The sequence below is a fragment of the Ascaphus truei genome, chromosome 8 (genome assembly GCF_040206685.1).
Source record: "Ascaphus truei isolate aAscTru1 chromosome 8, aAscTru1.hap1, whole genome shotgun sequence".
Lineage (NCBI taxonomy): Eukaryota > Metazoa > Chordata > Amphibia > Anura > Ascaphidae > Ascaphus > Ascaphus truei.
The window spans coordinates 35,200,355-35,213,114 of NC_134490.1; the positions used below are offsets into that span (position 1 = coordinate 35,200,355).

Sequence of the window (12,760 nt, forward strand, 5' to 3'; positions counted from 1 at the left end):
TGCAAACTGGGGGGCGCGAGATTGTCTGCGGGGGGCTCGGACTTTGCAGAGGCCCTGAGCGCTTCCCGAAGGCATTTAAATTAAATGCCGGGGAAGCAGCGACGGCCTCTAAACTTCACTTAGCGTGGCTCAGACGGCTTCTGGAAACGCGTCGCCATGGCGGCAAATGACGTCGCGGGGTCACGTGACGTCATGATGCCCAGAACGCAGGAGCCGAGGTGGGGGGGGGGGGGGCAGCGCGGAGAGGGGGACAGCCGGCAGGGGGGCGCAGGGAAAAAAAAAAAGATTGCGCTCCCCTGCACTAGACCAGGGGAGCTCAACTCCAGCCCTCAAGCGCCCCCCCAGGTCAGGTTTTCAGGATATCCCAGCTTCAGCACAGGTGGCTCAATCAGAGGCTCAGTCAAAGACTACTGATTGAGCTACCTCTGCTGAAGCAGGGGCTGATTGCGCCACCTGTGCTGAAGCAGGAATACCATGAAAACCTGACCTGTTGGGGGGCTTGAGGTCTGGAATTGAGCACCCCCTGCCCTAGACAGACTGCAACAATGCTTCAGTCCTACAAAAATAAAAGAAAGAAAGACCCGTGTCTGTAACAGTGACGTGATGCTGGTATAAACACTATCTTTGTTATAAGCACCAACAGGTCTCTGTCCTGCTTCCCTCCACACTGCTCCTGTATCGAGACTTTAGAGAGTTTCCTTGAAAGGCAGATTAAGCCTTTTTCTTCAAGAGGTTATAGAAAACCAATCACAGGAATAAATGAACCTTTAAATATGCAAACCTAGGAGGTAATTCCTAATTAGGAAAACATCATTAGGACACATGTTATACTCAAGCAGTGATGTCATCATTCTTCGTTCAAGAACACACAGTTGTGTCATGCTGCACTCTGGAAGGTTATGTGCGCGCGCGCGCACACACACACACACACACACACACACACACACACACACACACACACACACACACACACCTTATTTCATTACTATGCACTGTGTAAAGCTAAGCTACTAGAACCTTACTTTTTGTAGAGGAGGATAGCTATGACAATACAGATGATAAACACCACAGCAAGGACTGGTCCAATAACCCAAATCAATCCTTCCTCCCCGTCAATGATTGGCTGGGGATCTGGGTCATCGAGCTGGATGGGGTCAGAATATGGACTAGCCGCGAACATCTTCTGCAAGAACAATTAGAAAGCCACAGATGAAGTGTTTCTGGTCGTTTACTATCGATCTATCGCAATGTCTTGAATAGCGCGGACACGCGCGCACGCGGACACGCACGCACGCGGACACACACACACACACACACACACACACACTGAACCCGGCTCCTATGCGCTTTTTAAAAACTCCAAAAAGGTGCGGCGAAAAATTAATAGTGGTTCGGAAAGGCGAGTCTACCATACATGTGAAGAGTCTCTAATATAATATATATAATATATATAACGCGCTTCCTGTAAATATACTCGAATCTACACCGATTAATAAAACAGATTAATATAATAAAAATATCACAGGGCTAGAATGTGCACATTCACAAACTTATAACATCAATAAAATCCTGACTCCAAGGCATGATTAATCAAATGAATGATGAAGTTAAAATTATTTATCCACGATAACATGTCAATTCTCCACTCCATTTATTATATTAATCTATTTTCATTCAATTTGAGTATATTTGAAGGAAGTGCTTCTATTCCTTTTTTGTATGTAGCAGTTTTGGATTGGTAGTCCATTAGAAGCAGCTGGGCACACACACCCCCCCGCACACACACGTTCCATGACAATTTAGCTGACATAGTTCTGATGAAGGTGATATTACCCAATTATCTTACTTATACACTTGATACTGTAAAGCTGCCCTGAATGAATGACAGAAGTTTGGTAGGTGATGCTTTGACTATTCTGAGATTGCAGTGCATCTTGGTGGGACTGCAGTTTTAATATATTTCTGGATCCTGTTAAATACTTTTTTTGCACTCAAATCCAACCATTTACTCTCAACACGTTGAATTGCCAGAGTACTTTGTCATGTCACTCCCTGGGAGGGGAACATAACTGATGGGAAATCATTTGAGAGCCTGAGAAAAAGTGAAAGGAAAAAAATTAAATAAAAATCTCACCGCCTCGGCCCCTTCCAGCATGGCTAATATAAAGAAGACATATCTCTGTCCAATCTCCAAAGCTTTGTTTTCAAACCCATCATGAATCTTTTGGTCTCCAAGAGTGAAGTGCCCGGGCAGAGTGCGGAAACGGGCAGCTATGTATGGTTTGGGGAAGTCCACATGCCTCGAATTGCGCAGACTCCGACGGAGCCTTGCAATGTTTTGAACCAGCTGAAAGACAAGGAGTGTAAAAATGCTTGGAAAGAAACAGGACATCCGGTGCTGGTCAACTCATTTTCCAAACGACTGTATTAGAAAAGGCCAGAAGTGCACGTAATGTACTTTTATGCAGAATTAAAAAATTATATTTAAAATGCACCATACTTCAACCTTTTGTAGCATTTATAACATCTCGACTATATATTTTTAACCCGTTTGCTGTATAGTGAGTTTCAATGTAAAAATGTGCAGACCGTCCAAGGGTCACTTCAAGGCTCAACAGGACCAGATATGGCCACAGGCCACATGGAGAAGAGCTCTGTTCTAAAACATGCAAAATTCCAACGATTCCCCCTCAAATCACCAAGAAGGAACTCCGTTCTCCAGCATGGGCATACAGTTACTCATATAATGGTTACGGGTAATTCTATGCATCTTACACGCTCTTGAAGAAGAATTGAGATAAGCTAGAGAAGGGTTTGGAAACTAACCTCCTCTAAATCCATCTCTTCAGGGCTACCCCACGGGTTTAGGAACTGTCCACGTGACTTCTTCAAAGGCACCACCACAATGTAATAACTCCTATAAAAACAGATGGGCTATTAAAATATTATCATTTGCGCAGCACTGCAGTGAACTACAACAACACAATGAACTACATTCTTAAATGCAAAAACATATTTAACCTTTGCAAGATTTGATTAAAAGTAGGTTTCGTTCAAAAGTCAATATTTGACATAGCTCCTAAAGCAGAAAGATAAAGACCTATGTGAAATACGACAAATATCTCCCCCAAAAAACTGGGGAAACTCACCTCACCGGCTCAGACGTCTCCACTTCTGGTAGCAGAACAGTGATACTACCATCTGGGTCCGGCTTCCGGGTCACCACAGGCTTCAGACCCAACATGTTGGGGGCAGTGCGGGCAGCCACATTCTGTTGAAGGCCACCCATACTGTTGCCACGATTGGTGAGAATAAAGTTGTAATAGGTTTTGGGTTTCAGATTGGTGATCAGTTTCTTGGTTGTCCGTCCATCCACATCCACCGCCTGCATGTTATACTGAATCTAAAGCAAAGAGCAGCAGCAGCAGAAAGCCAGACCGTGAGATGTACAAAAGTTTGCTGGCCAACCAATGAATTCATATCAAGGAGCTCCTACAGAAAATCATTTATGTTCTTGTCATACATGTAGGAGTGGACAAAATGAGCCAGCATTAGAGGCTTGGCATAGGTTAAAATTACAGTTGCAACAGAAAGAAGGATCAGAAAGAATACAATGGAAATTATTTGTTTAAAAGCATGAAAGCAGCAATTCACCATAAACACCCTCAGAGGTCCCTCGGGGCCCCCCACTCCCTCTTCCCTGAACCTGGCTATAAATTTAGAATTGTTTGTAGAGGACCACGATGAAATACGTACAAACACTTCCTTGCTGTCCCGCACCTTTCGTCCCATTACTACTCTCTATCATATAGGCAACTCCCTGTTATTTTCTCCATGTACACTATGGCGCAGTTTTTTGGATCCCTCCTATTTCTATGGCCAGATTATTTCATCAGTTTTTTTCCACTCCCTTTCATTTACCTTGTAAGGCATCAGTGAGTTGGATTTCTCTGGGAACTCCCAGCTGAGGAGAACTGAAGTCTTGGTGACCATCTTAACCTTGAAATTCTTTGGCAAAACTGTAAGAAACAAGTGGGGAAGGGGAAAGAGGAGAGAAAACCAGGGGCCTTAGACAAGTAGGCTACTAGATCATCTCAGACGGACCCAGTATTCTGAAGAGCACACAGATACACAGAAACACTGTGACAGATATGTATCCTTGGTCAGAATAACTAAACTGTGATCTGTTCACACACAACCTTAATAATCTCTAACGCAAAACAGCCCACACTCTGCTTCATGACGCCAACAGCAGAAACACCACTCGACTACCCCGTAGGAGTTGGATACTGTGCTACTTATGCAAGAACCTGACCAGATGCATGAAGCCAGTAAGAAATCGACACGAGAATAGACAGGAAGTTTTAAGCATGTCACAAGGATGAAAACATCTTTTCCAACTCCCGTATCGCAGAGCGCTAAAAGAAGAGGCATTTCCCACCTTTGAAGCCATTGGTGCACCCAGACAGTGACGAGACGTGCCTGAACTAAACTTGAAGAAAGTGGAAAAAGCACTTACCTGGAAAGGCCGTCGGAATGACTCAACTATTACAAAAATAGAACCAACCCTTTAATTTACACTCAGCTGATCTGGGCGGTAGGTTTCTGGTGTTGGTCTGAAAGCTGCTTGTTGTCTAGCACCACCAACAGTTAAAGCCGAGGGAGAAAGACAGATAAGGCCTACCTTGATCCAGAAGGAAAGTGCGGTACTGGACTGTTGGACTGTAAGGCCCAGGACCTTTACTGGTGTGCGCACGTATTTTGACTTCATAACCAGTGTTTGGCTTGAGGTTGCTCAGTGAGAAAGAGCTTTCTGAGGATGACAGGTCCATTTCCAGGGGGTTGCCTGGAAAGCCAGCTTCCCGATAGGCTACTGTGTACTTTGTGATAATGCCATTTCTCTCTGCCAGAACCGGTGGCAGCCAGTTAAACTGGATAGACATGGAGGTGACATTGCTTCTGTCAACGATTTGAGGATAACCTTTAGGGGAATCTTCTGGAATGGTGAACTCTTTCACTGCTTCCTCACCAAAGCCCGCCCGGCTTTTGACCGCCATTTTAAAAAGGTATGTGGCTCCCTTGTGAATATTGGAGACAGAGTACTTTTCTTCTTGAGCAGCAAACTCCAAGGTTGCCAGTGGGTCAACATCTTGGCGTCCAAACTGGAGGCGGTAGCCCAAGACTTGTCCCCCTGTCCCACTCGGTGGTTCCCATTGCACAAGGAGGCTGCTTTCCGAAGTCTGATGAACAGAGAGGTCAGGCTTCCCTGGGACTAGACGAGTGAATGAACAAATGTTGGGGTCAGATTTGTAGTTCACATCCACCAAAAGACATGCACGGAGAGCATAATCAGCAACAACTCATGTGTTTTTCCAGTACTCGTGAAAAGACAGAAGATTGCTTCTAAGCAGATCTCATTAAAATAATAAATCTAACAATATTTTATTAAACATATTTAAAGAACACTTAAAAAGCAACCACAGTAAGTAAAATTAATCACTCTAATTCATATAACCATTAAGATAGAAACATGGTTTAAATATTAAAGTTTTTTTTTTCTAATATTTTGTTTTAATTATTGTCATGAAGAAAAATGCAAATGAACTTTAAGACAGCACAGCTGTTCTGGGTGTGCCGAGACCACAGAACAGCTATATATGTATCAAAAAAAACTAAAAAGATGGAGACACACAAGTAATGGTTGCAATATAATTGCTGAAGTTTACTTCATGACAAAATACAGAGGCGACACGGGTGGTTTTTGTCTAAGGAAGGAGCTGTGTCCCCAAAACGTTACATTGACTCTGCCTTGTCATGAAGTAAACTTCAGCAATTATATGGCAACCATTACTTTTGTGCCTCCATCTTTTTTTTAATATTATCATTGATATACCCATATGTGACACACAGGAGGAGCATTGATGGGCTAGCCAGCACCAATATTGTCTCTGTGCTCCTCTCCTCATCATCTCACCCTACAACGTGTCCCCTTGATCCTATTCCCTCACTTCTCCTCTGTTCCCTCTCTGGCACACAAAGCCCCACCCTAACGCACCGTTTTAACCTCTCATCTCCCATCTTTTATTCCCATCTTTTAAACAGGCACTCATCACACCCATTCTAAAGAAACCCTCTCTTTACCCAACCTCCCTCTCTAACTACCGCCCTGTCTGTTTTCTCCCCTTTGTCTCCAAGTTACTTGAGCAACTTGTATACAACCGCCTGACTCGCTTTCTATCCTCCAACTCCCTGCTTGCCCTTTGCAATCTGGTTTCCACCATCTACACCTCACTAACAAAAGTGGCCGATGATCTACTCTCAGCCAAGTCGAAGGGTCACTTCTCCTAAATCTTTTGCTGTCTTCAAGACTGTTGATCACCCCCTTATCCTGAACATTCTCCACGCCATTGGCTGTCATGACACAGCCTTCTCCTGGTTCCCATCTTACCTATCCAACCGCTCCTTCAGTGTTTCCTCTTCCCTCCCTCTTTCTGTTGAGTCCATACAAGGCTCTATCCTTGGCCCTCTGGTCTTCTCACGCAACACCCCTCTTTGTGAACTAAAACAATCTTTTGGCTTTCAGTATAATCTCTCTGCCAATGACACACAAATGTACCTATGGTCCACTGATATCTCCCCCTCTCGCCTGTTCTGTGTCACACTCTCTGCAATCTCCTCCTGGATGTCACGCCCTTACCAGTAGCTTAACATGTCCAAAACGAATGCTCTTCCATTGCCGCCGAAACTCTCCCTCACTGTCAAGAATACCACATTCTCATCAACACCTCAAGCCCGGTGCCTAGGAGTCGTTTTTAACTGATCTCTCCTTCAATCCTCACATTCAGTCTCATGAAGACCTGCCTCTACACCTCCGAAATATTGCCCATTTCCCACTAATGATGCAACTAAAATCCTAATTCATTAATTCTGTCCCGCCTTGACTACCGCAACATTTTCCTAGTTGGTATTCCCCTTGTCCGCCTATCCTAACTCCAATCAAACCAAAATGCTGCTGCCAGGATAATCTAGCTCACTCACCGCTCAACTTCTGCTGCTCCACTGGCTTCATATATCCTCTAGAATCAAATTTAAAACCCTATCTCTGACTTGCAAAGATCTCAAAGATGCTTCCCCCCCCTTTAAATCTCAGCCCTCATCCCCAAATACATACCTGAACTCCCCCTACGCTCTGCCCATGACGCCCGCCTTAATTCCTGCCTTATTACCTCCTACAAGACTTTTCCTCTGCTGCCCCTTCTCTCTGGAATTTCCTACCACGCACAACCAGACTCTCTCCAACCTCTCAGTAATTTAAAAACGTCCTAAAAACTCACCTTTTCAAGGAAGCCTATGAAGCATACCCCTAACTCCCTCTCCACCGTCAACCCATTGGTACCAGCTGTGTGGCTAGACCAAACTACACCCTAACACCCCCAAACCTTAATAGGATCAGCTGTGCAAGCCCTATATTCCCTTCTACTTTTTCATCTTCCTCCATTTTAAAATGTCACGGTGGTTTTCTGGAGTAATATTAATGTGAAAAACGGACTTCCATTGTCATAAGAACTGGAACTTCCTAAATGCCGCTGTCTTATTTCCTTAATTTTATATGTCCTCCAAACAAATGCAGCGTAAATTTTATATTTAGCGTTATTTACACAAAACTGCTAAACTATTAAAACATACAAAATGGTGAAACAGTTGTTCAAATTGTACGAAAGGTGTTACATGGTTGAATGATTTCACTTCATTACATTACTAAGAGGTTATGTTGCGAACAGACACTGCACATTTAAAGGAACACTACTCTAGAAAGTCCTTTTGTCACTTGTCAACTTTACAGAAGGGTTACATAGTTGGCCTGAGAAACGGACCATGCTAAGCCCCACTCAATTGTCTCCCGTTTTGTCCATCCTACCCACCCTGAATAAAGATGCAAAGGGGGGCTTTAGGACAGGTCTCCCATTGTAAGGTCTAGCCGCACGGCATACACAAAAAAAGTAGCCTTCAATGACGTACACAGCCCTTAATGGCAATGCACTCAGTGGGTAAATGGGGATTGTACTAGATGGCAAGCACTATATTCACAATGTGTATTTGGGCCTCAATCCATGATATACTCCCTCACTGCGTTTTCATTTAAATCACTTGTAATGTAATAATGGCTTTCCAGGCAATAAATTAAATATCTCCCTATATGGGATTTGTGATCTCATTTGCAGTCTCAAACTATGTATAAACATTTAAGTAACTCAAATGAAGAGTCTCCTGACCATACAAATTTCAATTATTTGGCACCAAGTATTAGAGATCATCTTATTTCCAGTAGAAGCCTTTTTCTGTTAATCTTGGTGGTTCAATTACAAAAATGTAACATTCCTCCAGAGATCGTGAATTGGAATATAAAGTAACTGATTGATCTGCATGTCACGGGTGCTTGGGAGGGGACTTCCTGACATCAACACACATCATTCAAATTGTGCCGTGAGCGGGGGGGAAGACACAATGTCATTACAAAGGAAACATTACTGCTGTCATTATGTCGGTTGACATTCTGTCTAATCTGGAAATATTACATTGACACTACCATTCCATTAAGAAAAGTTATATTTTTCAATAGCTCAAGATGCTATATTTTTATATATATATATATATATATATATATATATATATATATATATATATATATATATATATATATATCATCTTGAGCTATTGCACAATAAAACTTTTCTTAATGGAATGGTAGTGTCAATGTAATATTTCCAGATTAGACAGAATGTCAACCGACATTATATATTACTGCTGTCATTATATATTACTGCTGTCATTATGACAGCAGTAATATACATATATATACAGTGTTCGACAAACCTATACATTTGCTCGCCCCGGGCGAGTGGATTTAACCCCCGGCCGAGTAAATATTGGCCCAAGCAGCACACGTTTGGTACTAGGTGGCGAGTAGATTTTTTTTGTGTGGCGAGTAGATTTTTTGGTGATTGTGATTGGTGATTTGGTGATTTGTGATTTGTCAACCACTGTATATATATATATATATATATATATATATATATATATATATATATATATATATATATTCAAATAACGGGGGGAAAAAGAGGGGGAAGGGATAGGGAAGAAAAACCTCGCATCTACTTGTACAATGTTCATGCCACCATAAGCCAAAGAAAATATACTATTTGTTTTACATGAGTAAGATTTGGCGGTGCTCACGGGTTGTGAATTTGTAAGTGAAAAGAGAAAAAAGTAACCCGTATGGGAGCACTCAGGTATGCAATTGATATATTTGTTTATTTATTTGACACAGTGCAAAAAGGGATGAATAAACAGTACATGATTAAAAACACTTAAAAAAGAGGCATGGACCCTTCACGGGTGCTACCCTAAAACACAAGTGAACAGCACTAGGGAACGACACAAGTTGTCAACCCTAAACATGAAAAGGATAGTGACTCAAAAGACACTAGGGTAAGTCAAAGTGAATCACAATAGGTTACTGGGTTCAAAGGCACCTATACAAGGCTAAGAATAGTACACACTACACACCAAAAAGTAGACTGGTCAAAATATAAATGACAGTCTCAAAGCATCACACATCTGCATAAGCATACAGTAATATAACCAATACCAACAGCGCAAATAAATCATTTGTAGGTAAGATGGTAAGTTGGAATGAAATCCATAGATGTGTAGAACAATAAAGTTTGTGAATAGCATGTATAGGAAAATGCCTAATGAACGCCTATTAAATAACCTTGTGTTTATTATTAGTATCCCTAGTGAAAAAATGAAATGTCACAGTCCAGAAAAGTAGTTTGCATAAGTGCTGGGTAGCATAGTTACGTGAACCATGGGTCAGGGGTCCTGCCTAGCACCCCCACTCCGACGCGTTTCGTCCAGAGACTTTGACTAGGAGTTTATATATATATATATATAAAATCATATTTGTAATACAGTACTAAAAAATATGGGGTCAGACATAAGTGATCGCGCGAGAGTTATTTTTCTTAGATTGGCAGTGAATGCAAAAAGAATGAAGCCGACGTATGAATGGGGTTTTTAAATAGCCATGTCAACGTGGGGAAAATGACTTTAGGTAATAGCTGCTTTTGCTGGGGGGAAAAAAAAAAACCCCACCTCCCTTTGACTGATGAATGCACATGCTGAAACTCAATTTGAAAGAGGCGAGAGGGAAAAGGGAAATTATTTGTAAGAGAGGCCAATTTATCAAAGTGTTTCTAATTATTTAACAGCGATTTGCTATAATTTGCATGCAGTGAATAGCGATCACTTCTTTGCTGACCCCACAAGTGAATATTGTGAACACGGTAAAAACCTCTACTTCTGTTTTGCAAAACAAAGAAGAAAAAGTCATTTGATATGATTACTTTTTAGTTTTGTCTTTATAGACAATCGACTCTGGGCTACATTGGTTTCGTTCTTTCCCTTTCCTATGTAAGGAACTTTCTTAGTTTCTCACCTGCACCCTTGGTAGTAATGAGCTTGGGTTTGCAGCGTGCTCCATCTCCCTTCATAGTATATGCAGCGACGGTGATGGAATAAGTGGTTTCAGGCTGGAGCCCAGCGATAATCATTTCCTGTTCATACAAAAACACACACACACGTCTTAATTACTATACTTCCATGACTGCGTAGCAAAACTCTGTTTGTGCCTTCAGTAGCAAGAGTATCATAAGAGGACAAGCCTGCTGTTAACAAGCAGAGAGTAACCGTGTCTGAACCAAAAACGTTTGTTAGCTCATTACATTATACAAACCTGTACTTCTGCCATGCAGTGTTATTTTGCGTTGGGGTTACTTACACCTGAATACCTCCTGTAGAACCCAGAGACTATATACTGTTAACAAATACATCTGATATTCATTATACCCTAATCCACGACTCCAATAACCGGACTCTATCAATTATTTTAAGGGCTATTTTTCCAGAGTCTTCCTCTTGCAAAATCAACTCCATGCTAGTTAGTATACCAAATGCATACAATAAAAATATCCCACTAAATGTATAACTGGAGATTTGATACCATGTGTATTGTATTGTATGTATGTATCTTTATTTACATAGTGCCAAAAGTGTACTCAGCACTTCTGGGTACATACTGTGTATGTGGACACACGTACAGTAACTAATTAAGGGCCCTATTCAATAAAAACTAATATTTCTGGTCCGAAAAAATAAATAAATAATCACAAGAGAAAAAGTCTCTGTATATTGCACTCAGTTATGATGTGGAGTAAATTAGACTACATTAAAAATTAACTTTAAATACACACGTTAAAATAATGTCAGATAATAGAACACGGACTTATTAGTGAACAAATATTTACAGTGAAGCACAAACAAAATAAAAACTTTGTGCCTGAACCAAAATGAAGTGTGAATCTATGTAATAACTGTGTATTACACAACAATATGAACACCTAAAAAGGTGGAACGTAAGGTACAATTGTAACAGCGCTATAGTTGTATTAACCCACTGGGCGTGAGGAAAAGATGACAAATGTAAGAGTCAGAAAAGTGCTCAAATCTGGGCTAAATAGCCCGATAGTGACCAGATCTGCGCTATGCTAATGATTAAGTGATAGATATCGGTCAGAGGTAGACAAAAATAGACAGATCTACACTAAACATGGGGAAACCCCTGGCTAAATAGCACAAATAGTGTATATAATAAGAAAGAGTTGGTTTGGGCGGTTCACAGCTCACTGTAGGGGTACAATCAAATGTGTCCAAACGCAATAAGAAAAACATTGGACACAGATGATTGCACCCCTACGGTGAGCTGTGAACTGCCCAAACCAACTCTTTCTTCTTACCCGATTACTGGGCTGGAGCACGCTCTATAGGGCACCTGATGAACTTCCAATTTGCAGTGTTTGAGGACTGAACTCGACGAGTCAAGATCGTGAGTACTTACTCATTGTGGGGTTGCGTGGCTGTGTATGAGACGCCGGGATGTGTGAGGGTAGTGGCGGAGATTAGCTGTGGTGGGCCGGTTACATGGTTCCATGCAGGGAACACGGCTCCACTGTTAACTTGTCTCCCTACCACATTATGGCCCGGTCCTGATGTTTAGTCTCGTGTACACAGTCTTACTCCCTGCTCATGTTTATAAGATTCAGAATATCGATCAGCAGCGCTTTAATTACTTTATTATCACCTTTAATGTGGACATTGTAGAAACTGTTTGCACTATTTGGAGCATCGGTCTTAGGAGTTTATTCTCTGTTTGTTCTTAGTGTATATAATAGTAATGTAATGATCAGTATGATGAGAACTGAATCTGAGACTAAGCGTCAGGTCGCCGTTCTGACGTCCATGCGTCAGCGTGCCTGTACCTAGGGTTTGAGACTGAGTAGTAACCGCTCCGTTTGGCATCTAGACCCACGGTTTACTGGCGGTCACCTGTGATATAAATACTAATTGTTTCCTAAAAAATGACGACATAGCAGAGCTACTATGCTTATGTGATTTAAATCAAGCTAATACTTTGCCTGATAACCGGGTCAGTCCTATTAGTCAGGATAGAGTTTTAAGTGTTACAGCAACGCCTATCTACTGCACTGTCCATTATACTGCCATGATAGGTTGAACAATAAATAAATAAATAAAAAAAAAAAAAAAATATATATATATATATATATATATATATATATATATATATATACACATATATATATATATATATATATATATATATATATATATATATATA

General features: G+C 41.4%; 1 protein-coding gene across 8 annotated transcripts in view; it reads right to left on the reverse strand.

Annotated features, from left to right (window-relative positions):
- The window catches only part of PTPRS (protein tyrosine phosphatase receptor type S), a 170,790-nt gene that overhangs the window by 23,809 nt on the left and 134,221 nt on the right, over window positions 1-12,760 (reverse strand). For 7 of the 8 annotated variants that reach the window (XM_075611406.1, XM_075611398.1, XM_075611401.1 and 4 more), the window contains 7 exons: window positions 10,505-10,622; window positions 4,685-5,272; window positions 3,922-4,019; window positions 3,150-3,403; window positions 2,827-2,917; window positions 2,135-2,347; window positions 1,023-1,183 (listed from right to left, as the gene is read on the reverse strand). In XM_075611406.1, coding sequence (XP_075467521.1) covers window positions 1,023-1,183; window positions 2,135-2,347; window positions 2,827-2,917; window positions 3,150-3,403; window positions 3,922-4,019; window positions 4,685-5,272; window positions 10,505-10,622 — 1,523 coding nt within the window. The remainder of the gene's footprint in view (window positions 1-1,022; window positions 1,184-2,134; window positions 2,348-2,826; window positions 2,918-3,149; window positions 3,404-3,921; window positions 4,020-4,684; window positions 5,273-10,504; window positions 10,623-12,760) is intronic. The other variant, XM_075611405.1, reaches the window with a different exon arrangement.